General features: G+C 42.1%; 1 protein-coding gene across 1 annotated transcript; it reads right to left on the bottom strand.

Moving 5' to 3' along the window:
* Positions 1-1,663: 1,663 nt before the first annotated feature.
* CHMP7 (charged multivesicular body protein 7) lies at positions 1,664-13,026 on the bottom strand. Its single transcript, XM_074287538.1, has 10 exons — positions 12,200-13,026; positions 9,670-9,841; positions 6,841-7,026; positions 6,591-6,724; positions 5,126-5,174; positions 4,786-4,905; positions 4,283-4,381; positions 3,969-4,029; positions 3,249-3,428; positions 1,664-3,061 (listed from the first exon to the last, which is right to left on the bottom strand). The coding sequence occupies exons 1-10, from the start codon at positions 12,496-12,498 to the stop codon at positions 3,009-3,011; spliced, it is 1,353 nt and encodes a 450-aa protein (XP_074143639.1). The 5' UTR covers positions 12,499-13,026; the 3' UTR covers positions 1,664-3,008.
* Positions 13,027-15,062: the final 2,036 nt, after the last annotated feature.

Raw genomic sequence — 15,062 nt, 5'->3', positions numbered from 1 at the left:
GAGAACCTGGACCATAATCCAGATCTCCCAATTCCTGGTTCTTTGTACCTATAAAACAAAAAATTTAACTTGGGCAGGTCCTTTCCACTCTTTGCCCATTTCTTCCATGTGTTTTATTTTACACATTTAAAGACATTATTCTAAGGAGTCCCTAATTTCACCAGACTACCAAAAAGGGTCTACAATACCAAGAAAGGCTAAGAACCCTGGACTAGAGGTACTGCAAGATCAAGTTCTACTTTCTCAACATGTTATTTATGCCTCCTTTTCACTGAGCCACCAGCAAGTGAGTTCAGGCAGACATAGCCTGACCCTCATTTTTCAAATCTCTCTTCTCCAATTCCTCCTCCACAAAACTTTCCACATGACATCTCCAAAGCACAGGGTCCGATTAGCCAGTCCCCTGATCAAAACCCTTCTAGGATGTGCCTGACCATGTAAATCTTTCAGTCTACCTTTCCAGATGTTACAAAGTACCATCCGTCAAACAACATACTTTCTAGTCAAACTGTCCTAGTCCTTTCTTGTACAAGGCACTGAATTTCCCTTTTTCTGTTGCACAGACAAGTTAGTTTTCCATTCTTAGAATTCATGCTTTTATTTTCACATCACAGAATTCTTGCTTTCTTCAAAGGTCAGTTCAAATACTCTTCTAGGTCTCCTGACCACATTCCACACTTAATAATTTTGTGTACTGGAGGCTTCCTTTGACAGAATAAAAGTTCCTTGACAAGAGATTATTACATTTGTCACTCATCCCCAAAACTTAATGTAGTATCAGTACCTGATGGATCCCAGTCCTCAAAGACCTTTTCCCTTTTTTAAAAGAAGTCTCCTCCCTTGAGGAAATGTGCCTCTATCACCTACCTGAATTACTGCATTAGCCTTTCTAACTTACTCTAACACTTCTGTTGTCTCCCCTTCTAATCCATTCTTTATACTTGTTGGTCACCTCACTCTTCTCATTAAAAATCTTATTTCCCATTACTTCATACACAAAGTTTGGCTGTTAAGCTCTCCCAATCTGGCAATACCCTACCTTTTCAGCTTTATCTCACATTGCTCTTTACCAGATATTTTACCTGACTCTACAAATCTCTGCCCTCCCCTAACACATTTAGTGTTCACATCTCCATCTACGTCTTTTTGTTTAGGCTGTTCTAAATACCTTAAGGAACAACTCAAACACCATCTCCTCCATGAAGTCCTTCCTAATCCCCTTGAACCTCACATAGAATGTTATTTTGCAACTTCTGAATATGAGACACCCAATTCTTCATTTAATACCAAATCATATTTTCAGCCTTCCCAAGATACTGAAGTTACTGAATGTTGCTTGGTTGGATCTTGTCAAGTTCAAGTTCTTTTTTATACAATGACTATACATCTTTCTGTGTTGGCTGTTAAGTGTTGGGCCTCCTCAAGGGAATGGTCTTTTGTTATCTAAATGTTTTATTTCAATAGCACTTACTGCACATAGTAGATGGTTAATCACTGCTTGCTGCATGATGATCCTTCTGGGGCTTGGTTTCAGAGCACTTATAACAACATTTTTAAGCCTACAACCACCATCCAGGACAAGGCTTAACAGACCTTAAGTTAAACAGCAGACTAGACAGCATAGAACAGTAACCCAAAAGAAAAACAGAGCCAGAGTAGACAATGACCATGATTTGTTTTTTCTTTTAATTATGTACCAGATAGAAAAGGGGAAAAAATAGTGATTGTTTCTCTTCACCCCCAACAATTCTGTTATTCTGTTTATCACGGTGGAATGGGAGAGAAATTTGTTGACAATGAGTCTTGCTCCTGCCCTGGATTAAGTTCCTTCTTTCCCTTTGCTCCGCATCATTTTGGGGGCAAGAGCAAATAAGTTAGGCAGAAATACTTGTGCTTCTGCAGCCACAGTGGCAACATAGCCGCCATCTTCTCTCCAGACTACTGTTTCACTCAGCTCCTGCTCTGTCTCCGATTCACCAAATGGCAGAGACATAAGCAAGAATATGGTAGCCTCAAGAGGCAACAGTAGGTAGTGTGTGTTCTGACAAATAAATAATGTGGGAGGCATATACCAAGATGGCAGAAGGGTTTCAAACCCTTCTGCTTCTATTGCACAAATTGGCTCAGATTCCCCTACCCTTAACAGTGGTCTATCTGTGAAAGAAAATTCTTCTGAAACTTGAGCAAAGAACTCACTCTTGTTTTACAGGCTCATAGAAGGGAGGTTTTGTTGTGTAGTTTGTCCAGGGTCTTCTGATCATACCCCAACAAAGGCAGAGCAAGGGGGCAGCCTCTTGCTTTATAAGAGATGGGACCTTGCCATCCACAATCCACAAAGGATGGCTCCACAATCACCCAGGTCTCGCCACCCCAAATTCAAATGGGAGTTAGTGAGAGCCAGAGGTGACACCACCTTGAATTACTAAATTTCAGAGCCTAAAAAACTTGATGCAATGACAATAAAAAGCAGAAACTGTTTGTTTTCTCCTTGAAGAAGCAGCAGTTAAGTCTCCTTGAATAAAACTTGTCTGATTCTCCTCACCAGTGAAAATGGAAATGGGCAGGAATAAGTTATTTAAGTAAACTTATAAACACCTATAGGTAAAGATGACAAGTCCCTCTAACCAACAGGAGAAAAACTGTCTGCAATCTCCCACCTTTGTTGGCTGGAACAAAATTCTAGTGGGAGTTGGTGGGTGAAGACAAACATAACTGGGCCAAAGTCAAGGACTGCAGGCTATATGGAACAATAGGTCAAACACGGGACATCATAGATTGTGGCACTATAAAGATGAGAAGACAGACAGGTCCATGACACCAGCTGGGAGCAAGCCTTTGGAGCAAAACTTCCAGAAATTACTTCTGTCCTGTAGTAACTGGGAGTATCCAGCTAAATAGAGTAGTCTTTCTTCCCCATCCCATCAAATTCTTAAAGAGTTTTTCAATTAAATAACTATGTACAAACACGCACGCCTGATATCTCCTTATGTAGAAGTCCTGGGATAACATTAGAGAGTGGGTTCCAGCTGTCTTTTGGAAGATTCATGGTTTGGAAGCAAACCTACGGAGAAGAGAGAATTGTTGAACAATACAACAAAACAGGCTTGAGCCAAAGAGAGAGGAGAGAACATGTGGCAGATGACAAGCTCCAACCCACTGGGCCCTCTTCATCCTGGGATCAGCAGCACACTTAGCTAGCTGGGGTGCCAAAATCCCAATAGAAGCCCCTTGTTGACATGTGTCCATACCTTCTTCTGAGAGGGACAGTTTCTCCAGCTCAGCTTCAAGCTCAGCATCTGAAATGCTGGGATTAGGCACATTGGTGGAGAAGAATGGCTTGTGGGGAGTATCAGGCAAATCCAGAGGTTCTTTGGTGGTGTCCTGGAGGAGGATATCCAGTTCCTTCTCCAGTTCCTCGCTGTCACTATCTGGAAAGAAAACAAGTCAAGAAGCCATATAAATCCACACAGAGGGAAAATGATCAAGATTCAACACTGGCAGATAATAATTAAAAAACAAACCATGACTAAGTCTGTTAAGTTGGGAATACACTGTAGCTGTACATGGAATGGCTATTTTTTATGAAATCACTAAAGAAAAGGGTATTCAAAAGGAGTTTTTTTTTTTTTTTTTTGAGCAGATTGGAATTAAATACAATATATAAAGTGGTAAGGCCTCTCTCTTGACCCCAGGAAATCTTTTGTGCCTTTTAAGGGAATGCAGTTTCCCTAGTCAGAAATAAAACTCCTTATCATATCCCCACAATCAAGGAGACTGAAATACAAAAGGAACTTTAAATCACAATGGAAGTGGAGCCGTGAAGGGATATGTCATTTCCTGCAGCTGCTTCCATGTTAAAAGTGTCAGGCATACAGAAGGGACTCTAGATAAAGCCCAGTTTGCTATCACATGTGGGGAAAATGTGGCCAGATGAAGAAAGGTATGAGGACATATTTTGGACAACTCACCTAAGCCATTTATCCCCACCCCAGCCAGAGTCTGAGAAACTTCATCCTGGGTATCACAGAGCTGTAAGAGAAATGGGTGAGATCCTGAGCCAAGTGCTTCTAAATAGTATAAAATGTGGAGAGAATGATGAAATGGCAAATACTCAGAAATGGAAACAAAAAATCCAAGTAGGACCCCAATAACCAAAAAACAAGATCAAAGGAGATTTTCTCCATTTCAGTTGTCTACACAAAGTAAAATCTGAGAGCCCTGTATGAGGACAATACACCCAATATCTTCTTATCATCTTTGTTCCCAGTTCCCCATTCCATACCTCTTGGATCTGGTCCACCAGACTCTCTGCTTTCTCCACTGTGATGTCCTTCATTGAAAGTTTGAGGGCCCCTACACCAGCCTGATAGGCATTAAAAACCTAAAAGGAAAGCGGAAGTATTGGTACAGGTAAAAGAATGTCTGAGAAAACAAACACTATTGTGTTTGGCTTTTTGAAATCTCTATATCCTTTCACAACTGCTAATCAGGAAAGATCACAGGTCTGCTACCAAGAAAGAACCCTGGAGAAGCAGATATGGAAACAGTGAACAGGCAGCAAAGGGGAAGGAGCAGGTTGGAAAAGCCAAGTGTGAAATGAGTTCTGCGGTAAGGAAGGACATCCCTTGGACCTTCAAGAAGTAAAGGAGCCAATCACGTTTTGTATAGGCTAGTCAGATCAAGCCTAAAGTATGGGAGGAAAATTACACAGCAGTCAAAGCACCAACAAGGCCAAAGAGTAACTGAGCTCAACTAATGTGGCTGTCCCCAGTGCAAGCGGATTACCATCTGATCTGTTTGGGAAGCATAGATCCGATCCAGAATGCCTTGTACTGTGTCCAGCTTGGCATGGAGGGCTTCAATGCGCTTTTCTGTCCTCTGCTTTGATTTGAGATGCCTTAGTGCCTGGAAGAGAAAGGGCAGATGTGATCAGGATCTCAGCCAAACCCCAATCTGCAGTAATGAGCAGCAAGGTCGGAGACTCCCAGGAGCCCCATTGGACCTGTTAGGGGACCAGAACTGCCCAGTTCTCCAGACATGTTCTCCCTCCCAAGGTTCACAGGGGGGGTTCTGTCCTGGCCATTGAATGGGATGGACAGTGTGGGGAAGGAGAACAGATGCTTACCAGCTGCTTCTTTCCAGAGCGGCACGCTTGTCGGGCATCTTCTTTACACCTGTGAAACACGAGGGACACTAAGGAGAGCACAGCTAATAGCAGAGTGGACAGAGGGGGCCTAAGATCCAGGGAGACTAGCCTTCTTGAGCCCTAGTCCGCCTCACCCACCTGCTGGAGGCCTGGCCAAGGCACTTTAGCCCATGTGCTCAAGTACCTCCTCTGTAAGATGAGCCAATTTCTACCCCCCCTCCTCCAGTACCTTTGCCAAGAAAAGCCCAGATAGGGTCACAGAGGAAGATACAATTGAAAAGGACTCAACAACCATCAAGCAGGGAAAAAAAGGCAAGGGACCCTGAGCCCAAGTCTCATTCTGACTACTGATCAATATCAGTATCAATAAATAATTGTATTGGAATAAAGTTCTAGAATGCAAGTCTATGAGATCTTAGAGCACTTGGTCTGGGGAAGGCAGGCAAAGGGGCTTCGAAAGACCAACTCCTAACTCTAAATCCAAATGACCAGTTTGACTTTTTATGTACCATCAAAAAACCAACTTATTGGTAAGGAAACCAGGAATTCCCCTCCCAGAGCTAACAACCATGAGATATTTGTAGCCATCCCAAGGCTCCCATTCAACACTGAAAATATTCCATTTACTCCAAGGAACCAAAAACAAGAATAAAATAGAAAATAGAAAGAACTGATCTTAACAAATTAAGGAAATGTTCTTAACTTCAGAGTCCAAAAAAGGGCATCTACATAGTAGTCAAGTCTAAATACCTATTATCATCCTTTATCCTGCTGCCTTCAGCTAATTTCTCCTTAAGAACCTTAGCAAGGCAAACCCTTGCTATTTGAACTTGCTTTGTATAGATCACCAGATCCAGCACTACTCACATTTAATAGCCCCCATTTTCTTGGATCCTGAACTCCATATTTTTTTTGTGCCTTTTGATCTGCAACTGAACATTGAAATAAATCAACTCTAAGGGGCAACTAGGTGTGCAGTGGATAGAGCACCAGCCTTGGAGTCAGAAAGACTTCATTTCAAATAGTCTCAGATGCTTGACACTTACTGTGTGACCCTGGGCAGTCACTAAACCCTGAATACCACGATGAAGACAAAAAAAAAAAAAAAAAAAGGACAAGTCACCATATGCACTTTGGAGTGCAGTTTTTGCTAGTGCACAGCTTCCTCCATCCCCAACCTTATAGAATTCAGAAAACCAAGACTCAACTCTCACCACTGGTGTCACCAGGTAAATCCCTTCCTCTCTCTGTCTGTCTTCTCCCCTCAATAAAATGGATAGAATATTCCCAGTTCCTAAAACTATACCTAGAGTGACTCAACAAAGCAGAAAGCAGCTTTATAGGGACCTGAAAAGAAAACGTCATGCCCCCAAATGCTCTCAAGAGCTTTGAGGAATAATCAGAGTAGGGAGGGCTCAGTTAACACCTAAGGGGAAGAAGTTACCTCTCTGCTTCCTGGGACAGGGATTCCACCTTCCGTGAAAGCAGCCGTTCACTCTGCATCAACTGGTATACCCCCACATCCACATCATTTACAGGGGAGACCTTGGCATGTAGCCCTCGGGCAAATTTCACAATCTGTAAGAGAACAACAAATTACTCCTGCTCTGAAAAAAAAAAAATCACACAGGAAACCTGATGGCACAATTACTAAATATTTAGCAGATATTTGTAGAAATTCCATCATTCAATACCTTCTCACCATTCTGCTCTAAAACAGTGACTCTCTTCTCTTTTTGCAGTTGTAGCAACACCAAATAGAAAGTTCGCTCATCCAGGCAGGAACTAGCACAGAGGGTGCTCAGCTCTGACAGGGCCACCACAGGATGAGAGGAGATTGGAGAGTTCTGATACAGACGATAGACATCCTCTGCTTTTTCCTGTGTGAGAAGAAAGGAACTTATACTCCCTCAGTGTCTGGGTATGAGATCTTATCTTTCTAGACCCACAAATATCTTGATCAAGCCAACAACTTCAAGTGAGATTTTTTTTCTTAAAAGTTTTGCTTTTTAAGGGTAGCTAGGTGGCACAGTGGATAGAGTACCAGCCCTGAAGTCAGGAGGATCTGAGTTCAAATCTGAACTTAGACACTTAACACTGCCTAGATGTATGACCCTGAGCAAGTCACTTAACCCCAATTGCCTCAGGGGGGAAAAAACTAGAATAAAAGGAAAAAGCCATGACAAAAAAGTAAAACTAGTATATTAAAAAAGAAAAAAAAAAGTTTTGTTTTTTAAAAAGACAAAGAAAATTTAACTAAAATATGATTTTAAAAATAATGAGATAGCCTAAGAATAAACCAAAATCAGGCCTCCAAGTCTACCCCAATTTAACTATATACTAAGAACTCATATGCCTAACTTCTACTTGTCACTTCTTCAAAAAAGTCTTTTGCCTCCACTACATCATTTTCCCTCCTGGTAAAATAAAGCAATTTAATGTGGTGGGCTGGAATTAGGACACCTGAATGTTAATCTTAGTTCTGTCATAAATGATATTGGTTAATTCATATCTCTTTGTGTCTAGTTTATATTGTATGAAATCAAGATTGAACAAAATCATATGAAGTCTCTCAAATCATCCCTAAAACCACCTCAAAAAATACTATAAAAATAGAAATACTAAATCTTGCCCCTCTCCTTTCAACCGAAGGATTTTATATGTAAGCTAATTACTAGAATTTAAAAAAAACCAAAAAACTTTTTTTTTTAAATTAAAGGTACAAGAAATTAAATTTAAAAGTTTTTGCACAAACAGAACCAAGGCAACTAAGATTAGAAGTAAAGTTAGAAATTACAGCAAGACAATTAAATTAAATTTATAAAAAATGAGTCACTTTTTCAAAATTGTCAATAAGCAATTTTCAGAAGAAGAAATCCGAGCTATTGTAGTCATAGAAAAAAAAAGCTCTATGGGGGGGGGGGGAGAAACTCCCAAGAAAAATAGTTTTAAAAAGAGGAGACAGAAAGAGAGGGAGAGACAGCAACACAGAGACAGAGAGTGGGGAAGAGGGGAAAGAAAAATCCCTTCAGTCTGTATTCAGACACAATTAGTTCCTTCTTTGGATATAGTAGGATTTTTCACCATAAATCCTTCAGCGTAGTAATGGATCATTATAGTGCAGAGAACAGCAAAGTCATTTACAGCTGGTCATACCAGAACATTGTTATTACTGTGTATACAGTACATTTCACTTTGCTTGAGCTCATGGAGGATTTCCCAGGTTTTTTTCTGTGAGCATTCTGCTCAACAGATGAACTCTTGATGAAGTTATGAGTTTATTTATTCTGGAGAACAATTTGGAAGTATGCCCCAAGGTTTATAAAACTATGCATAACCTTTGATTCAGCAATACCACTAATAAGTTTGTATTCCAAAGAGATCAAAGAAAAGGAAGAAGTTCTAAATACATAAAAAAAATATTCATACCAGCTCTTTTTGTGCAAAAAAACTGGAAACTGAATGCCCATCAATTGAGGAATGAACAAGTTGTGATATATGATTGTGATCAAATACTATTATGCTTAGAAAAAAAAAAAAAAAAGAATGAGCAGGATGGTTTTAGAAAAACCTGGGGAGATTTACATGAACTGATACAAAATGAAAAGAGAACTAAGAGATCATTATACATGGTAAGGGCAATATTGTAAGACGACCAATTTTAAATTACTTACAATTCTCAGCACTACAATGGCACAATTCTATAGGGCTTATAAGGAAAAATGCTATCCACATCTAGAGAAAGAACTGATAGTCTGGATATAGATCAAAGCCTATTTTTTTTTAACTTTTTTGTTCTGAGTTCTCCTTTGCAAGAGAGATGATATGGAAATATGTTTCACATGACTCACATGTATAATCTATGTCAAAATGATTTTCTTCTCAAGAAGTGGGGAGGGAATTTGGAACTCAAAATATTATTTTTAAAAATGTTAAAACTGTTTTCACTTGTAATTCAGAAAAAATAAAAACATTCTTTAAAATAATAAAGATATAAAAAAACTAAATGAAATTAATTATATAATTCTTTTGGGAGATAAAAGATAATTTTATAATTATATAAATTATAATTATAAATGTAATTTATAATTATATAATTCTTTTGGGAGATAATTATGCCATCTTTTCCCCATGGACAGAATGAAAACTTTCTTACTTCTTGGGTAAGCTGATTATGAATTTTGTCTATAAATCTCAGATCACAAAAATTTCCTAAATTTTAGTTCATTTTTTTATCCCTTTAAATCCTAGAAACCAAATTCATGTGTTAATTTGGTCCTCACACAAAGGGTTTTTCTTATAGCATAGGAGAATGTCCAAGTAACAAATTAATATTCTAACACTCCACAAGAGAAACCCCTAATTCTCCCCCTAGATATTCTGTGGCAGACTGAGAGTACATAAAAAAATAAAATAAAATAAAAACCTTTGCAAGTAATTAACTCTATCTCAGGATTAAATGGCGAAATCCTTTTAAAAAAGAAAAATGTGTTTCTGTTCTGTTTGTACCCAAGTGCACCTACCTTAAGCAGCTCCACAGCCACCAGCACCTCTTCAGCAGGGACCTTGTTGTCCCCCAGAACATTAGAAAGAGTCCATTTGAGAGGCTTCAAGAGGAAGACACCTACTCCCCATGAAATCCAGCTGCTGTCCACACTGGCCATGAAATCTGACTCCCGCTGTAGCTCCCCTCGGCTCCAAGAACAGAAGAAAAAAGTCCTGTCAGCTGGGGTATACGGGATACTTTCAGTCAATGCTCCCCCAAAACAGCCATCAATCAGTGAAAAACAGAGACAAGAGGACCTGTGAAGTCCATGCTGTGGCCTCTTCTTATGGGCCAAATGGAAAGAATCAATAAGTATTAATCAAGAATCTACCAAGTGACAAATACCATGGGGAATAAAATGATGATAAATAAGACAGTCATGGAGTTCATGTTGTCAAGGGCCGTAGTATCAAATTCAAATAAAAAATATGTGGGCCCCATATTGACCTTTTAAACATTATCTAAACTATATCATGTTTTCATTCATTTTGTTAACTATTTCCCAATTAAATTTAATCTGCGTAGGGCTCGCACTTAAGTTTTGCAGGCTGAGCCGGACACTTCTGGTCACAGGACATTCCACAGGATTTACTCTGAAGTGAGCTACCACTGACAGCCAAGAATAAGCGAGCGTACCCACGCATTTGCAGGACCAACAAGCTCTGGAGAGGGGGCTGTGGCTTAAAGGAAAGACTAGCATTTCGGTACCGGACCTGGCTAAATGAAGTCATGAAAGTGGCAAACAGTGGCTTTTCCAGCAACTCTCTCAATAGCTCCCCATTACAGTATCAATCTAAAGCACTCTCCACAGCAACAGAGGGAGTGGTAGAGAAAGACTTAAGAAGTCCCATCAGTCCTGGATAAAAGAGAAGACTTCCCTCTGCCAAAGGGCAGGCATGTTCACCCCATCAGTTTTTCCTCAAAGTGTATCATAGCATCCTTGACTTGAGACATTCACCTCCACACACAAGCCCTAAATCTGTCTTCCCAGATCACAAGGTATCTCAACAAAGGGATCATCAGAATTTGACAAATATGCTCTGGATCTGGGAAACAGTATCCAAATTTAGGAACTAAACTAGTTTTTCAGTTTTTAAGGAGAAAGAAGTGAATGAGAAAGATAGTCTGTAAGAGCAGAACACTGGAACTCAAGCTCAAGTTGACCCAGATGAGATTCACTCATGGTCTGTCTTCGGGAAAGTCAAACCCAGTGGCCAAGTGACTTTCTAAACATTCATTGAAAGGAAAATTGGTGGCCACGGCTCCTCTTCATCCTTCCTTCCCTTTCCTCTTCCCAGCTTCAAAGTCAATGTGCAGCAGGTGCACTAGCAGCCCACAAACCCAGGGCCCCCGGGCAGCTCCCCATTACTACCCAGATCCAGAGGCACTGTCTGATCCAAGCCACATCTCGTCATTAGAAGAAAGAAAACATTAATACACAGGAAGCTTTTTCTGTAATTTAAGACTGAATAGAAACTACTGGGTGCCATGGTGCCAGTATTTTGGTTATCTACACTAATGCACTGACTTGCCCCGGTCAAGACATAGGAGGACCAGTTTAAAGGTAGAAGGGGCTTGGGGGGCCAGAGTCCAGCCCCCTCCCTCTACAGATGAAGAAGCTGTGGGTCAGACAGGTTAAGTGACTTGCCCAGGATCACATGGGCACTAAAGCAGGATTTGAACCCAACTGTTCCTGGCACCAAATCTGGCACCCTTAAGCCATCACGATGTGCCAGGCCATCTGCTACACACAAAGAAAGGTAAAAGGGGGCCTTCCACCCTCAAACGCCTATTCTAACGGAGGAGACAACACAAGAGTAACTCGACCCATGCAACTTTACAGAAAGGAAAAGGAGGGTGCACTATGGGGAGACAAGAAGAGGTTTCCAGCCAGAGGGCTCCGAGTCTGGAGGGCAGCAAGGGAGCCTGAGATGTGAAGGTGAGGAGAGGCGGCATTCCCAGGCAAAGGTGTGGCAGGGGGGGGGGGGGAATATGCATTCTGGATATAAGGAACAGCCAGGGATGAGCACCAAGGGTGGAGAGATGGAAGAGGCCCATGCACAAGGATGCTGCTCCTCATAGGACCTAATGTCTCTCTTGACCACTTTACACAGTAAGGGCCAGAGTTGCAAACAAAGTGCCTTGAGATTTGGGGCATGTTATTTTAGGAGGCGGGGGGAGAGGAGTCAGGGAAGACTTCCCAGAAGATCTTAAATGACAGCAGCGACTCAAAAAGAACCTTCTTTCTCCACAACCTCCACCCTGAATCATAATATTTGGCACAGTTGGATTCAGAATCAGAAGACCTGGGTTCAAATCTCGGCTCTGGCAGCTGTGCGACATTATGCAGTCCCTCCGACCACTTGGGGCCTCAGTTTCCTCATCTGTAAAATGGGTAGGGAAACACTAACCTGCCCCTAAGTGTCCCTCCCCTTTAGCAGAGGAGGAAGAAAGGGTACCATCCTGTCCCCGCCCCCAGGTGAAAGGGCCCCGCCCCCGCCCCTCACCGGAGCAGGTCCTGGAGCACAGTGGCCAACCCCAGCGGGACGCTCCCCTTGCGCTGGAAGGCCTCCTGAAGGTCGCGCAGGCGCAGACGTACCGCCCCCTGGCGGCGACTGTGGCTCAGCACCAGCGGCGCCCAGAAGCCCATCTTGCTATCCCAGTCGGTGCTGTTCACCTCCCGACTCCTCTTGAAGGCGGAGAACAGGAAAGACATCCGTTCTTCATCTTCTTCCCACTCGGGGGGCAGCAGCCCCGCCGGGTCCCCCCCGGCTGAGGCCTCGGACTCCTGCCCCGGGGACCACATCGGAACCCCTGCCCCGCCGAGGCTCCGGACACAGCCCTGGCCCAGATCCCCTTCCGCCCTAGTACCCTCCCGGCTTCCGTTCTTCCACCGCCGCCTCCTCTTCCGTCATCACCGTCGCCACCACCCCGGATGAAATAAGTCCCAGACGGCCTCACTGCGCATAAGCCAAATCCTCTTTTTTTTTTTTTTCGCCTAACAGCGGTGTCAGTTTTAAAAAAAGAAAAAAGTCTCGAAGACTCACAGGGCGCCTGCGCCACCCTCTTGTGGCCTTTGTGGAGGAAAAAAACTAATACATGCGCGGTTGAGGAGGATCGCGAGGCATTGTTTTAACCATAGAGTCTTTCGAAGAGCCATAGAGTGGCAAACAGTTACGTCACCTATCCCCATGCAGACCTTTCCAGCGAGTAGAACTGGGGCATGTCCACGGAAAAGCTCCCACAACAGTCCCTCCAGGATGCCCCGATTAATTTCTCCCCCGCACTTTCGGACTAGCCCTAATTCCCTTTAGATTTCCGCGTCTTCCCGCTCCGGTGACGTCACAGGGAGCCCTCCCAGTCGGTCTGCGCGCCAGGCACGTGCACCTGTCCGCAATCCTTCGCGTCACCACGTGGGCGTGCCTCCCGCGAGCTCCCCGGAGGGACCCAGGAAGGGCGCGTAGTGGACTGTCAGCTGCTTTGTGCCCTTTCTCCGTGGGAGAATGCGTGCTTCTTGAGGGCAGAGTGTGCCCCGCTCGTCAGACGGGGTGCAGTGAATGCTCCTTGATGTTACGTTGTCCGTTTCTCCGTTAAAAGTCCGACATCTAAGGAACAAACTGACACTTTTGTTTTTATTTTTTTGTCTTTGAAGTTAAGGTCCCTTTCCTCAGAGGTTGGTGGTCAGAGGATACGAAGTGACAATTCTAGAAATCAGTCAGAAAGCATTTATTAAATCTTAATATGTTTCATGCAGTTGTGCCGCCGAACAGCTCCCGGGGCTCAGCGGGCTCACGTTCTAGAGAGGGTGTCCCGCCCGGGGCTTTCGCGCCATCTCCTTCGGCGGCTCATTTTACAGATGGGGGAAGGGAGCAAAAGCTGTCAAATGACGAGCCCAAGGCCACAGCCAGTAGGCTTAATTTTAGCTCCGGACTTCCGGACGTCAAGCCGAAGTTGCGTTCACTGAGTTAGGTGGAGGGACATCAGTAAGTAAATAGACACATTCAGAGTTGATACCCCAAGGGGAAGGCCCTAATAGTTGGGAGAGAGGGGGAACAGGAAAACATCACAGATCAGAAGAAAAATGTTTCACATTCTAAACACGTAAGGAAGGAAAATTAAAACCACTTCATATTGTCAAAAAGCGGTTTGAAAAATACAAAATTGAGTGTTGGCAATGCACACTGATAACACTGCTGGTGGAAATGGAAATTGAACATTTTTGGGAAAGTAATTAACAATCGGGACTAAAAATACCAACTAAATCCCTTTGACCTTATTCACTCTACTACTAAGTTTGGGGATAGGGACAAAAAGTGAGGAGCCATATTTAGAAAAATATTCCTAGGAGCAGTATTCGTAATGGCAAAAAAAAAAAAAAAATTAGAAACAACCTGTGCCCAGCAATTGGGGAATTGTGTGGTACATGAATAGAGAGAGATATGATTGTATCCTGAGAAATTACAACTAGGACTGCTACAAAAAAGTGCAGCAAGACAAATTGAGGTAAAGAGAATGTCAGAATAATTACATATCATTAACTGTGACTATAAATAATAATAGCAAAACAAGACCTAAAAAATTACACAGATCTTAGAATAGTACATGGAAATAAATCATTTTTTGCCACTATTTTGCTACCACTGAAATACACATAAAAAAAAAAAAACACGGAAAATAACAAGTTGTAAATATTATATTATCTAGTTCTAAAATCCTCTGAACTTGTTACTAATCATCAACTGCCTACTAGATATCTTCTGCGTGTCTCATGAATATCTCCTATTCAATATGTCCAAAAAGGAACACATTATTTCCCATTCCTAAATTTGCCTATTCAAATTTTTCTAGTTGAGGGTACCATCGTTTTCAGTTACCCAATTTAGCAATCTCTTCCTTACCCTGATCTCTCCATATCCATTCAATAGCCAAATTGTGTTGGTTCTGCAGAGGGGTGTAATGGTAAATATTTAACAAGAAGCTTTCCCTCCAAAAAAATTCACAGAATACTTTTGATGTGACTTAGGAGAGCGCTTTCTAATTCCAAATAATGAAATTAATGTTGAGGCACCAAATGTTGGGGTTCAGTCATGTGAAGAATTCACAATGGCCATTCTGTTTGGCAAAAGGTAGGTTTATTTAGAAGTTACAGACAAAATGAAGAGATATAATAGACACCAGGAATAGTAAATATGAAATAGAATTGGGAGAGCATATAATTAGCAAGGAAAGGGTTTTAACAACCCTTGGGAAGGACAAATTCCCTAGTGGAATAAGGGAACATCCCATGAGGTTGGAGTATATCCTTAGCTAGCTGGTTAAATACTAACAGGAATTTAGCCCCCTAAAAGTTAACTATAAAAAGGAGAAAGA

This window comes from Sminthopsis crassicaudata, chromosome 2 (genome assembly GCF_048593235.1).
Source record: "Sminthopsis crassicaudata isolate SCR6 chromosome 2, ASM4859323v1, whole genome shotgun sequence".
NCBI classification, from domain to species: Eukaryota; Metazoa; Chordata; class Mammalia; order Dasyuromorphia; family Dasyuridae; genus Sminthopsis; species Sminthopsis crassicaudata.
Note: the sequence above shows the minus strand (reverse complement) of the source record. Positions and strands in the feature narration are given on the sequence as shown.

Bases quoted from the DNA above. Each gene is read 5' to 3' on its own strand.
- CHMP7 (XM_074287538.1), bottom strand. From the start codon at position 12,498: ATGTGGTCCCCGGGGCAGGAGTCCGAGGCCTCAGCCGGGGGGGACCCG. The intron at 4,382-4,785 runs GTAATCCGCTTG...CTTTCCTTTTAG, and splicing joins CTTCCCAAACAGATCAGATG to GTTTTTAATGCCTATCAGGC. The intron at 3,429-3,968 runs GTGAGTTGTCCA...TTTTCTTTCCAG, and splicing joins GGTGGGGATAAATGGCTTAG to ATAGTGACAGCGAGGAACTG.